This window comes from Hesperophylax consimilis, chromosome 26, assembly GCF_061612785.1.
Source record: "Hesperophylax consimilis isolate HC1 chromosome 26, BYU_Hcon_1.0, whole genome shotgun sequence".
Classification (NCBI taxonomy): Eukaryota; Metazoa; Arthropoda; class Insecta; order Trichoptera; family Limnephilidae; genus Hesperophylax; species Hesperophylax consimilis.
Window position 1 is genome coordinate 23,956,952 of NC_142861.1, and position 15,238 is coordinate 23,972,189.

General features: G+C 37.4%; 2 protein-coding genes across 2 annotated transcripts in view; both read left to right on the top strand.

Annotated features, from left to right (window-relative positions):
• Positions 1 to 9,464, top strand: part of LOC149411341 (modular serine protease-like) — a 37,884-nt gene extending 28,420 nt beyond the window's left edge. The window contains exons 9-16 of the mRNA XM_089647684.1: positions 912 to 1,136; positions 2,301 to 2,328; positions 3,830 to 4,026; positions 4,178 to 4,281; positions 4,597 to 4,696; positions 6,447 to 6,592; positions 8,601 to 8,716; positions 9,356 to 9,464. Coding sequence (XP_089503810.1) covers positions 912 to 1,136; positions 2,301 to 2,328; positions 3,830 to 4,026; positions 4,178 to 4,281; positions 4,597 to 4,696; positions 6,447 to 6,592; positions 8,601 to 8,716; positions 9,356 to 9,464 — 1,025 coding nt within the window. The remainder of the gene's footprint in view (positions 1 to 911; positions 1,137 to 2,300; positions 2,329 to 3,829; positions 4,027 to 4,177; positions 4,282 to 4,596; positions 4,697 to 6,446; positions 6,593 to 8,600; positions 8,717 to 9,355) is intronic.
• Positions 9,440 to 14,381, top strand: LOC149411342 (serine protease persephone-like). Its single transcript, XM_089647328.1, has 4 exons — positions 9,440 to 9,480; positions 11,423 to 11,534; positions 13,247 to 13,375; positions 14,205 to 14,381. Exons 1-4 carry the CDS (start codon positions 9,464 to 9,466, stop codon positions 14,364 to 14,366), a joined length of 420 nt encoding a protein of 139 aa, XP_089503454.1. The 5' UTR covers positions 9,440 to 9,463; the 3' UTR covers positions 14,367 to 14,381.
• The last annotated feature ends 857 nt before the right edge of the window (positions 14,382 to 15,238 follow it).

Below are 15,238 nucleotides of genomic sequence, written 5' to 3' on the forward strand. Positions count from 1 at the left end.
CATGTTTTTTTAGGGTTTTTCTTTGTAAGGATTATTTTTTTTTATAATATTTTTCTTTCATGTCTTTAATAATTTTTGTGAGTTTGTTTTGAAATATTTTATATTCAGTTTTGATGTGATTATTTTTTGGGTTTTTTTTTGTTCGAATGAAGAGTTTTTCTTTTTTTCCGGGTAGATATAATTAAGCCTTGCGTAATCCATGGTTTAATTTTCCTTAAATTAGAATTAATTTGGAGATTAATATAGGTTGTACAGTCAGCGATATGAGTATTTAATGTTTCTTCAAAATAATTTGCACATATCTCATATATATATCAGGGTTTTGGCAATTTATTATTGATGTCCATGATTCATTAAATAATTTATTATTATTTTTCGGAATAACTTATTGAGTAAAACCTCAAATTATAATATTTAAATATTGAAGACAATATTAGTGATTTTTAAACGAAAATCTGAAACAGATGTGACCGTTTCCTTTTCTGATTTTTCTGTTTCAGATTTTCGTTTAAAAATCACTAATATTGTCTTCAATATTTAAATAATTTATTATTTAATTTGTGATAGTTCAGTTTAGAAATGATTTTAACATTTTTTTCCAGAATCATAAATTTCTAAGTTTTTACATAAATCATAAAAAAATATGCTGATAATATGCTATAAACAAGTATGATGATCTGTTATGTATTTTTTCCATATGATAGATTTATTTTTTCTGTGTGTTTAATATTGCTCCAAATATGATCTAGGCACGATGGTGCTTGTTTTGAAATTTCTCTTATGAATTTATTTCCACATGACATTAAGTTCATTTCATTCATAGCATTTATATAATCCATTTAATTTTTGGTGTGATTTTTATTTTTCAATATGAAATGTTTTTTTTATAATAAGCGGGTTAATTTTCTTAGGCACAGCCGTCTGCAATGGAGACAGTGGAGCTGGCCTGGTTTTCATGTATGGCGACTTGGTGAAACGATGGTACTTACGCGGGGTGGTCAGCATCGCGCCATTATCCGAGACAGGTTTCTACTGCAGAGAAGACACATACACTGCTTTCACCAGGGTCTTCGCCCTGAAGGACTGGCTACTGTCCGAGTTACACACTAATTCATTACAGCGCGAACTATACCAAGGTGAGATGTTAATAGTCAGTAAACTTTTAACACCATACCATCAGCTTCATTAAATAATTCAGGGGAAGATCGTTGGAAGACATAGCAGAGGAATGTTCTGCACTTTGGAGTTCAAAATCTTGGTGAATAGAAATTCAAATCTCAATTCATTCTTTTCACATCTGTTTAAAATATTCTACAGCATTTAACAAGGATCACACCTGGGACCTGTACTGTTTTTTGTTTGTTTATTAACGATATTATAACTGTTTTTGATGAAATTTTGGTACTCCTGGTGATGATCTTAAAGTATACAACAAATTTAAGGCGATGCACTACGTCGTGTAATATTTTAAATCGAGCCGCTATCAATAACAGCCCTTACGTAGATGGCGATAAGGTTTAAATTCCCGTTTAACACCATCCGACTGTTTTGATTTATGCAAGAAAAAAACATGGTCAAAAGTGCCTTTTATTTTATTTTGTGGATGTTCAGGAATAAATATTTTAATTTTTTTCCTATCATTTTATAAATAACTTAATTTGCCACATTATACAATAAAATCGTAACCGAAAATGGGTTCGTAAGTAGGAGATTTTGAACTTTAAAGCAGTTTTCATAGTCCTTAAACATTATTTTTTCTGGGCTTATAAAAAGACTTATCTAAAAAACACTCGATTATTTCAAAGGCCAAGATGTATTCTACTCGCAGTATTTAATTAAAGCATCTGAAACATTTCTAGGCGACCAAATTTTCAAACCAAAAACACATGATTTTGCATTACTACGTAGTGCATCGCCTTAATACAAATAATTTCAACGACCACCACCTTCAGCAAATAAAACTTGTAAGGCTACAAGAGTGGTGCACTCATATTGATTATCACCTCGTACTCAATATTGATTAATGTCAAACGATAACTTTCGATTGAATCTAAAAAATTTCATTATTTGCAAGACCTTTAAATAATAATTTTTCTTTTGCATCTCGTTTACATTTTCAAAACAAAATACAAATAAAGTATTTAAAATGTCAATATTTCGAAGCGCATTTGAGTTTAACAATGTATGGTGTTGCCGTGATGTTCAGGTATCGTCCATTATTAGTTTTTTTTTTTTAATTTCTACCAACTTTCATATCAATTATTTTCCCAAAGTAACCTGTAATACTTGTTCCTTTGCAGAGCCCGCCCTTCGCTCATCACCCAATGAGTAAGTTTTAAAAATGAATATTGATACAAATTGATCCTATGCGGTAGACAGAAGTCACAAGTCAATGTCGCGTCATTGCGCATTGTGTAGACAGCCATGCCACTGTTTGAGGTAATACAAAATACACCCATTTGAAACCGAATTTACACTGTTTTCTGTCAATAATGTTGCTATTGCAATTGGTATTAGTAAAATTAATTTGAAAACACACACCGAATGTATTTATATTCATAATTTTTTTTCAAAATTGGTTAATTTAAAAAAAATGGATTATGGTAATGATCATGTAGGTCAGATTGTTTCAAAATACATTAAAAGTCATCCTAACATCAGTGGCCAAGTGTGCGCATTATGAAATAGTGACGAAACAGCAGAACTGTTTTTATGTTTCAGTAAAGATTCATTTTTCTAATGTGAAATTGTCGTGTTTATTAATAAAAGGAGGTTGGAATTGAAGTACCTACACGAAAATCTTATAATTTCAGAGAAAATTTTGTTTTTGATTCAAAATTAGAGAAATTTGGAAAAATAAGCTTTTAGGCGCGGAGTCCACTGTTCACAAAACTACTAGTTTATGTACCAGACCAAACAGGAGAGAAACAAGGGATTTATCTATTTCATTTGATTCTTCTGGAATGGGAATGGATCAATCAGGGAATCAATTCCTTTTTTGTAACGATGAAATATAACAAGAAGGGCCGAGGAAGTGATAGGGAGAGGGGCTGGCTCGTTTGTGAACCGTTGTTCATTCGAACCGGTTCACCGAAATGGATCTTTATTCACTGGAACTAGTGATCCGGCTCGCTAAACTGAGCCGCTTCACCCACTTGACTGCTATTATGAAACAGTGACGAGATAGCAGGACTGTTTTGAACGGTGAAGAAACAAACTGGATTTTTAAACAGTAACAAAAGTCATACGAGAAGTCACTTAGTTCATTTTTGACCTTAAACGTAAACGTTTGAATATGCGGCTCTTCCAAATACAATTCATTTTGTGGGTAACAATAAACTCACTACTGACTATTATCATAGACACCTCATACTTTGACTTATGACAGGTCTTATACAAGCCTAGTATTAATTAGTTCAACTATTGTTACACTCACTGGTATATATTTCTTTTGAATTATGCATTGTCTTGATATTACTAATTATTAAAAACTGCATCACTTGCAATAGTGTTTTTGTGTACACATTAATTGTTCTTTAATGTATTGCTATTATTATCCTGTTTAACACTGTACGCTTGTAATTCGATTACCACTTTATTGTAATAGCCATTTTATGGCGTTTGAATTGAATAAATATGGCTGACGGTGAGTTAATGCTAGTTTCACACGGGCATTATGATGATATTCTCGTAACTAGTATGTGGACTCGGCCTATTTCACCATGGTGAAACATATTTTCAAATGTTTATGTTTCAAAGATTAATATATAATTTAGTGTATTAATAGTTTATTGTTACGATACATATCACTTCGGCATGTTTGACGTAGCTCTGGCTGTCCACTGCCAGTTGTCCCACTCCACGGGCAGTACAGCGTCTCTGAGCGCGAGAAGGCCATCATTCCCGGAGAGAGGGTTCCCGCAGACACGGTGCTGACTTACTCCTGTGATGAAGACTTAGTCATCTCGGAAAAGAATTCCGTTTGTGGACAAGACGATAAGTGGTCCAAATCACCGGTGTGCAGCAGTAAGTCACTTCTTATTTTGGTTCATCGATCAATCATCAATAGAACTGTTCATTTTCTACAATTATTATAAATATATATTTATGCCTTTTTATTTTGAAATCAATCATTGTGTGTTGTGTTTTATAATCTGGTGTGTCTGTGTGTCTATAGGTATCAACTGCACCATGAAAGATACGGGGATAGCAGGAGTATGCAAACCATTCGCCAACTGCCAGACAGCAAAGGAGGTCAACAGTAAAGGAATTCGGCCACAGGTTCTAACTCTTTTTCTTTATGTGACATTCTTTACTGTTTGAAATCAATCTGCTTTCCGGCCATTTGACTTAAATCTTTGTACTTATAAATAAAATGTTTGCATAAAGTTTGAAAAAATAATGATAAATAGACAAGCAGGTACAAGAAGACATATGAATGTGCGTGTTGGGTGCATTAGAAGTCAATAGTAGATGTGCGGTTTCGTGCATTGGATACTCAATAGTTGATGTGCAGTTGTGTGCATTGGACTCTCAATAGTTGATATGCGGATGTGTGCATTAGATGCTTAACAGTTTTGTGTGGTTGGTTCACAGAAGTGTAATGAAGATTTGGTGTGCTGCGCCGAGCCTGTCTGTCCGCCGCTGCCAGAGGGAATGGTCACCCAGACAATTAGTGGTTCGGGAGCGGCAGATTGTGAGTTTCACAAAACCTTCAAAAATTATGTCTATATCTCCTTATGTCCCCACTAAACCTTAAATTATCACCTCTCAATAGATTTTAAATTAGAGTGTTGTCCAAGTAAGACAGAGGTTCTGGGTTAGATCCCCAGTTGCGAGTTTTGTTTTGTTTCATGTTTCGTTTAGATTATATTTATATTAATTTCTTCTTCAATGATTAGATAATATTACATTGATGTGTATAACTTAAAGTTATTCCAATTAACTGAAATATTTATTACCCCAAACACCAAGGTTATCTACGGAAGTTACTTTCTAATGATAAGAACTAAGGTACTAAATAGATTTTATGTTTACTTAATAAATAATGTAATTCACCTACTGATACACTGTGGTTTGTACATTGAAGCATGACTCTCCCCTACTAGCACAGATCTCATCAACTATGGAAGAAGGGAGAAGTTTCCATTCTGTCCGAGTCGGGACGGGATGAGGGTAAACACCTATAATGTTCACTTCAGTTTCTTATTGGGTAAAGTTATGAAGCTGACAGAGGTATCGAAGCCTATAGGAACTACCTGCATCTGCTTTATTATTATTATTTTTTTTTTTTCATGTTCTCCATAAAACGGTTATACACCAATATATTATGGAGAAGATTACAAATTAAAATGTTTACAGAGGCAGTTTTACTATTTTGTGACATGTGTTAAAAGATAGTTACTGAATTGTCTGTAGGTGACATTGAAAATATCGATGGCTAATGCAGAATCGTTAAGCAGTTAATCCTCGCTTTCGGAGCATATAACCCTTTACAACCGGCTTCATACGAGAGTGAGTTTGTGTTTGAAGACAGAAAATAAATTTGTTTTTGTGAACGGAACCGGTGTCGATTGAACGTGCGGGAGCTGCTTATTTAGGGTACTTTCAAGCGCCCATGTTTCAACCAGTAAGTCGCCCAGCCCTATGAGATCATAACTAAGAGCTTTAACAATGTGGCCCATCACAATTTTAAAATTTTTTACCGGTTGCAAAGGGATAAGAGTGCATGGGATCTCCCTCGAGTATAATTGTTAGGGACATAAAAGTTAACCTCTTTCAACATAGGCGGATTGTGTATTGTACCAGAGATTAACTTAAAAAAGTGTTTGCCTAAAAATATTTTTCTGCGGGCTTCTAATGTATTGAAATCGATCATTCCTGTTAAGAACAAGGATGGATACAGGAATGGATAGTATGTATATTCCCTCATATACAGGTAACGCATAAACCTTTTTTGTACTTTTTCTATTTCTAAGATATGGTTTTGTTCAGAAGGGGCCCAAATAATGGAGCTGTATTCCAGGATGCTGCGGACAAGTGCTTCATATGTTCTCCGTATTGCAATTCCATTAGTAAATGATCTCTATGAGACTATGTCAGATATGTGGGATTTGAAAGAGAGATTTGCTTCGAAGATCACCCCAAGCTCACGAATCTCGTTTTTGCGTGTTAATATATTTTTATTAGTGTGATATGGGAATAGAAATGTATCTTTGGATCTTGTAAATGTAACTACACTGCATTTCTGGATGCTGAAGGGTAATTTATTTAATTCCGACCATTTGATAAGAGAATCCAGATCATTCTGCAGAAGAATGGAATCGATACTACTTTTGATAGCTCTGAAAAGTTTTAAATCGTCAGAGAATATTAGGAATCTCTTCCTCTGGCATGAGTTAGTCTGTCTATTGAATAACTGTGCTCTCAAACTGTTTCCCCTACAGACTGCGTAGAGCTCGCTGAGATGTTGCACCCCTGCAAGCGCTCTGCTATCGTCTGGACACAAGGGGATTTATGTTCAGCTATAGGGGACACCAGCGTAGTACACAACAAAACACTTATGAAGTCTACCACAGAGGCCCCGCACTTTGTAAGTTACACACATTATTACAAACTGTTTCCTCTACAGACTGCATAGAGCTGACTGAGAGTCTGCACTCTTCCCAGTGCACTAGTATCGGCGTTGCAACTGTTGCAAGCTGTCAAGTCAGAGTAATCAATAATACTCTAGTAAGTCTAGTGTCACAGAGCTACCACCAATAATTATAATATGTATTTGCAAATTGTATAGCGCCGTTTTTGTTAAATATCACCTCGCTGTAGACTTATATTTTTACATCCCAAATATGTACATATTTAACTATCCATCACGCCAATTCAACTCAGGGTAAGGCAGAGAGGATAGACAGCCGCACAACCGAATCAAGTTAATGATTCAATGGATTGTGCCATGTTTTTCTCGGGTGTCCCCGACTTCTTCTGTCACTCGTCATCTGTTCTCCTTACAATACTTTGTGTGTGTATCTGCTCTACATGTCCAAAACGTCCACCTAGTACCAACTGTATGATATGATATTCTATTAAAAGTAATAACTTAAGGATAACAGATTCCCTTTGTTCAGCTCGTCGGCCAATAAAATAAAACTATATATTATGTACAATGCATTACCAGTGAGTGTAACAATGTACATACGTAATATCTAGTCCCAACTGGTCCCAACCGTCTGGAGCCAGGGAGACTACGGCTCCCCAATCGGGGTATGTTGTGAGGCTGAAGATGGTGGATAGAGGAAGGAGATGGGAAGAGGAAGGTGGGGAAGTACCAGGCTATTCAGATCTGGTCACCGAATACGGCCAAAGCCATTTCAAGACCGTTTCAATTCTGAATTGTGGTCTTAGACGAAGGCGATACTGAAAGGGGACATAAAACAGCTCTTTGCAAGATCCATCTTGATTAATTTACACCAAAACAGCAAAACACTATACAAACCAACTCAAACGACACACAATACCCGAGCCAAAAATAAAGAACTTCTCCAAACTCCTTTTGCTAGAACCACCTTTGGGCAAAAACATTTTAAATACTCAGCTTTCAAACTATACAATACACTACCAACCACGATTAGACAAACAGAGTCAATAACCAAATTCAAACATGAAATAAAAAAATGGATAACAAGTATTGGGCGTCCCATTATCGCAAACATCTGTAAACCAAATTACACGTAAACAATAACAACAATTCAAATACCAAATAAAATAGTAGAATCAATAATTTTATGAAAACCCCTTTGTAACTACGTCCTCCAATTAAATGCATTTATATTACATATATATTTACAATATTGTCATACCTGTACCTACTCTTTCTATTACCTATCTATTGACTTCATAATTTAAAATGTATACAACTTTGTAATTTGTACTTTGATTTTGATTTAGTCATGCATGTAAATATTCTATAAGTATCTGTATACGTCTATCTGGACACAGGTGTACCCTAGTGAGACACATGTCGATAAATACAAGTAAAAACCTTTATATTGATAGATAAATAAAAAAATAAAAATAAAAGTATCTTCTGAAACGTGCTGCAAATATACTACATATTATTTTAAGTGAGTAAAATGCAAAATACAAAAATTAATCAAATAAAATTTACTTGCGCACGCCAGGATTAGAACTCGTGACTCCGGCTTGCTAGTCAAGAGGCTTACCCCGTCGACCACAGAAGCCGTCAATTTAATTAATTCTATTATCCTCTTAATATTGTTAGGTAAATCTCACACTTACACTACCAAAATCTACACTTCTGCCCTGATGATGGATACTGTAACGCTGTCTGAAACGTTGGCTAAAGAAGGACAGCAACATTAAAAGTGTTGTAAAATTATAATCCTACGAACTGCACTCGTACCAGCCACACAACATACTCCATATTGGAGGTGCCGTAGTCCCACTGGTTCCGGGCAGCTGGAATCTTGTGTGTTAACGATGTAAAAAGAAATAATTCAAAAGGGAAAATCAGATATTACTTTTGTAACAATTTAAAACAACACTTGCTCATAGAATAATATGAAGAGTGCTACTGTTCCCAGGGACGGTTAGGTACTGGCGAGAGAGGCAACATCACATGGTGGACGGTAGGGGCAACCTTACTGAGCGATCGGTGGCTTGTGACGTCTGCACGCGCCATTGAAAGCATTGAAAACAGGTGAGTTTATTGTTTTATTATTTTTAAATTCAAATGGTCTTTTAAATAACTATCAAAGTGAAATAAATGTTTGTTTTGGTTTGATATTTTAATAAGATGAACGACTGACCCCTTTTTCATTTGCGTGTTAGAGTGAGAAAGGTTTAAATCTCCTGTTCGGGGAAATGTTTAAGATTTTTTAATGAATATGACAAATTAACAAATCTGCTGAAAAGGTTCCAACATTTTTACGTACAACAATCTAATCACCTATAAACCTAATACGACTTGAAACGGCATTTGCTGTGTAAAGTGATCAGATCTGAATAGCCAGGTACTTCCTCTCATCACTCTTTTCAGTATCTCAACCGCTCGCTCCGGGCGGTTGGTACTCTTGTGCATGTACAGCTTGTGTGCCGTACAACACCGATCATAGAGTTTACCAGTACAGAGTAAAGAGCTCCACAATTAGAGGTGTTAAATTTAGATTTCGGGGAGTTAGCGAGAAGGATCAGAATATCAAGCCAAGAAAAAAATCAAAACTCATTAAAAAATATTCAGGTGATGTACTGATTGTATTAGAAGCACATAAGAGGAAATAATATTTGCTTAAAGTGATGTTAATTTATCAAGTAAAATTCACCACTCCTTTAATTTCAGATCCAGGAAAATAAAGTTTGTTGGACTGGGCTGGAGCTTCCATCCGCGGAGAGTAGATGAGATCTACAATATAGTTAAACCTCCCGAGTGTACAACAACATCGCTTTGATGGAGGTAGACAGACAGTAAGCATTTTTCATAATCGTTTTATATAATAATATAGAATACTAAAAATAATAAAAGTCTTTGGTGCAACAGGAATTTTAATTCGGGACCGAGTGTGGTCCGGGAGCTAACTCTAACATCTGAGCTATCTCCCCAATCTTCAGATCTACCACATTTCTTTGATACGTTTTATCAAAACATTTATTTTATCAACACTTATTGTGATAATTTCACCGGGTTGGTGTTAAAAAGCGTTAAATCCTGTCGTTTGTAGTAGTGGCGGTCGGTGACTTTTTGTAGAAGGGATGCTACACATCAAATGTTTATACTGGTACTTACTACGTACTTGAAATCAAATATACGCATCTAGACGCTAGCCCACGAACAAGATGCAATTAGGTACCGTCTTAAATTGTCTCCATTAATCCATTAAGCTCCGTAACTCAATATTTCCAGTATACAGAATAAATTTTTTTCCGCAAATGGCCAACATACAAAACTTTTTCGCATTAATGATTCAATTACACAACCACACAATTCACTATTATCATTTAGAACACGTTGGCAAAGTATCCATCTTATTTTGGGTATGCATTTTTATTTATTTAATTTATGATTAAAAAGTATATCGCAGGTTAATAATATTCAATAAGAATTCGACTTCAGTATTCAAGCTCAAAGCAAACTGTCAAAGCAGCGCGCGCATACAATCCAATGGATTAGTAATAGAGTAGTGTAGAGTAGTAGAGTTTTTGTAAAAAAAATCACATTAAGGTTGCTGTAGAAATATTAAAATATTTAAATTGCAGTATTGCTGTTTACGGCTAGAAGTCCAATTCTTTTTACTCTAAAATGCAAGGGATACGAAGCATCCACAGCATGTGTGGATGTACCACGCCTGGTTGGTAGGTAATATTCCTAAAGTAGTACCCGCTGCCTGTCCAAAGTAACCCATACAAAAGGTAATTTCATCCAACGCCGGTTCCCTATTACTGAGAGATAAAGATTTCATACACAGCCAGCCACACCAGTATTCCCAGTGGTCGGCCAATCACAGGCAGGTTACGGCCGGTGATACTGCTAGCAGGGCTGCCCGGGTTCACGGGGTGAAGTTTGTCTAGGTTTTGGCGGCGGGTGCGTGGTGCGTGGTGCGTGGTGCCTTCAGTTGCGTGGCAGGCCGGGTCGGGAGAAACTGGTTGAGGGAGACCTATTGACCTTTCCAATCTCTTTGGACTGCCTCGACCCGCACCACCTTGCACACCTTGCCTTGCACCACCCTCGTAGGGATGGATCATACGTCCGTCACTTCTGGACCACATATTCCTACCCACCCCTCTCATACCTTTTTCCTTCTCAGTACTTCTTGTCCATCCTTATCTTGATAAGACCCTCCACGTGGAATCCCCAAAGATAACATAAGCCTCCTGTGTGGATCAGCCGGAGAAATTAACATTTTAACATGATCATCAATCTTTCACTTTTGCATATTTGACGCATTTTGCATTTTATCTCGCCTATCACCAAGTTGCCGGTTCCTTAGTTGGTACTGCAGTTAGTTCAGAAATTCTTTAACTGGCACGGGAAGCCTATAATGGCACAGATTACACCAAGCATTATAATCACTATTACAATATTGATTTATGGATATTTTTCAAATTACCAGGAGAAATAAAATTAGAAGAAATCGTAAACAAATTCAAACTTAAATTACGAAAATAGGTGATTGATTCATTCTAAAAATGTAGTTTTTATATTTTTTATAATACATATGTATGAGGATTGTATTTGACAATGATTACTATGTTCCTATATAAAATCATCAAATAAACAAATCCAAGAATACTATTATCAATGCCCTGGTTGTCTCGATGGAGTCCCCCTCAGTAGTTAGTCCCCTTAGGGAACCATCAAACATCTCCACATTTAGACAATCTTATTTATAACCATTTTTGTCAATTGCAGGATCCAATTCACAAGCAGAATTTTCCCGGCTTGTCTCCACACGGGCACCCCTCTCCCCATCAGTGGCCTGATCAGCACTGGGTGGGATGACACATTGAAGGATTGGATTAAAGTAAGTATTTATTTCTCTGCCTCGATGATGAAGAAACTATTATATTATTTACATTTCTTAAATAGGATCACACCGTACTTTGCTCTTATCTACTTACACCTTTCACATTAAATATAAAAACAATTCTTGTTATTGAGAAGACGTAGCACGATCAAGTGAATAAAATACTTATGTCGGGTCACGTCAACATGTATGAATGTGAATGAAGCAAAGAGTATGTGCTGAGATATTTGGCGGTTTATTCTCTCTGCCTACTCCTTATGTGTTGCAGGATGTTTTTTATAAATGTACACTGAAATACGAAACAAAGAATCGTTGTAGAAATCCCTAATAAGGAGAAAACGCCAAGCTTTATATTAAAATCCCGAAGTTAACCACAGGATAATTGAAATGTACACTTCTATGAAACCAAAGGTTCCGACCGCAATTTGATAAAAATTTATGATAGTTTGAGAATTTCTTTTGAATTATTTTTATATGGAATGACAAAATATGGCTGAGCTGACATCGCGTTTGGGTCCCACCCAGGCGTAGTGTATTCAGTTCCTTGGCTGGCTAAGTCCTCCATCATAACACATGCAACATTTTCCACTTACTGTGGTGGTAGTAGGAGATTTTCAATTATTGTCAGGTTATTCGTAACCCAGGAATTAAAAAAAAAAAAAGAATAGTTGTTTGACTTTTGGGATTATAAGCCGTAATATGCTTCATCCAAAGTTTTGGATAGCCTTGCAGTGTCCAGCTTCAGAGAACAGATATATGTTTGTAGATTAGGCGACTATTTGAGTACAAGAAGTTATACCCCGTTGAACCTAAAGAGGTGTAATGAGTGCGTGACTGAAATAAAAGCCTAAAGCCGAATACCGTTGATAAGTGTTGAGTGCAACTTGTCGTCCCTGTTAATATTAATTAACTTAGTGTTTCTATCGCCTCTTATTTACTGGTTACTAGGTGAGCTCGGCCTGTAGAGTTAGAGTGCCCGCAAATGTTTTCATGTATCCATATCGTCTTTTCCCTTCCAAAAAATCAAATGACGCAACACTTTTGGTCTTTACGAAAGGTATTTAAAATTATTTTTAAATTGTTTAAAATCTATTTCACCCGAAATAAAATAAATTTGTTTTACATCGACACGCCCAAAACATAGTTCCACTGGTTTACAACAGGGGTCGGGAACCTACAGCACGCAATACGGCCTGCATAGTTCCACTGGTTTACATCAGGGGTCGGGAACGTACAGCCCGCAATACGGCCTGTATAGTTCCACTGGTTTACATCAGGGGTCGGGAAACTACAGCCCGCAATACGGCCTGCGATCAAACCTGACTTTATTTTTTGGTACTCGTATATATTTTTAATGTTAAAAACCACATTACTTTTCCTTACACACGCCTTATTTTTAACACATAATCTATGTGTTAAATACACTATTTTAATACAAAAATTACACCCACAATATGCAAAAACCTCATCAAAATGATTATTATTTGTTGGCGAGGAGAAGTAGCCTTCAGACACTATTATGTGATGTAAGATGTGAATAAAGCGTTCATATTAATGTTAGTGTCTTATTTATTAAACTGACTGAATTATGTGATAGTAAGTTTACTAAGTACTAATGACTTATCCTATTATTTTTGCCGTTTGGTGTATTAGTTTCCACTGACTAAAATTAACAATGAACTAATCTTTAAAAAATGCCTACATTTCAGACATCAATGAAGATAATCCCCGAGGACAAGTGCTCCAGAATATTCACTGACAAAGGCCTCCACCCAGATGGTGTTAAGCATCCTTTAGAGGTCTGCGGGCGCCCTGTCGGATCAAGTGGACCATGCGGGGTATGTAACGTTGGGATGCATTATCAACCAAGCTTATAACAGTATTAGAAACATTGCACCAGATTCAAACCCTCTCTCTTAAATGCCAAGATACTTATCACATTATTATTCGGTCATCAAGTGCGCCCCACTTTTGAATGTGGCAGCCACCTCTGGTCTGGAGCCCCAAAATAATTGACTGCAGAAACAGGCAATTTTTAGAGCACAGGTAAGATATCTGTCCTTGTTCTACCGGTATTTCAATGGAAGATGCTCCTAGGAACTAGCGTAATTGATCTCTTTAATCAGTGCATAGTCGAGAAATACGCCAAACACGCGTACAACATTTGTACAAAGTTGATATTTGTCACATGAGAATAGATTGTTTCAATGACAATTTTTTTTTAGTTCAACAGCTCGTCTTAGGAACTATTTGACGGCCTCTGTGCTTCCTCCTTCCTGCAACATACACAGAATCCTGAAAGATGACACAGCTTGAAATACCGTTAGGTTTATTTTGTGACCAGATCTGAATAGCCAAATACTTTCAACCTTCCTCTTCCCATCTCTTTCCCCTTTCCACCACTATCAACATAAAATTCTAATTGGGGATGCCACAGTCCCACCGGCTCTCGTCGGTTAGAAGCAGTTGGGACTCTTATGCTGTATTCTGATAAGAACAAAGATAACGTATGAATGCTGAAAATAAGGTCAAATTCTGACAAGATGTGGTCTTCGAGGCACCTATTTTATTTTATTTATTTAGGACACAGTCATTAATACAAGATACCTATCATTTAATAATCTGCCATTCCAACTGTGCTCACAATATTATATTATTTGTTCTCAGTACTCCTCCGGCGCTCAGTTGTCCCTGTTCAACGGCCTCAGGGTGGCCTGCACCCATTTGCTGGTGGGGATATCATATTCATTTAGTCGCTCAACCTGTACAAGCACTTACCTGAGAATAAATAACTTTATACCTTGGATTGAGAGCATAGTGTGGCCTTAAGGCAGTGGCTCTCACCCAGTTCCCCGAAGAACTCTCATCCACCGCCTACATCCCCTGGATTGAGAGATGTGGTCTCAAGGCAGTGGCGCTCCACCAGTTCCTCGCAGAACTCTCATCCACCACCTACATCCCCTGGATTGAGAGATGTGGTCTCAAGGCAGTGGCGCTCCACCAGTTCCTCGCAGAACTCTCATCCACCACCTACATCCCCTGGATTGAGAGATGTAGTCTCAAGGCAGTGGCGCTCCACCAGTTCCTTGCAGAACTCTCATCCACCACCTACATCCCCTGGATTGAGAGATGTGGTCTCAAGGCAGTGGCGCTCCACCAGTTCCCCGCAGAACTCTCATCCACCACCTACATCCCCTGGATTGAGAGATGTGGTCTCAAGGCAGTGGCGCTCCACCAGTTCCCCGCAGAACTCTCATCCACCACCTACATCCCCTGGATTGAGAGATGTGGTCTCAAGGCAGTGGCGCTCCACCAGTTCCCCGCAGAACTCTCATCCACCACCTACATCCCCTGGATTGAGAGATGTGGTCTCAAGGCAGTGGCGCTCCACCAGTTCCCCGCAGAACTCTCATCCACCACCTACATCCCCTGGATTGAGAGATGTGGTCTCAAGGCAGTGGCGCTCCACCAGTTCCCCGCAGAACTCTCATTCACCACCTACATCCCTTGGATTGAGAGATGTAGTATTAAGGCAGTGGCGCTCAACCAGTTCCCCGTAGAACTCTCATCTACCACCTACATCCCCCAGATTGAGAGATGTAGTATTAATGCAGTGGCGCTCAACCAGTTTCCCGCAGAACTCTCATCCACCACCTACATCCCCCGGATTGAGAGATGTAGTATTAAGGCAGTGGCGCTCA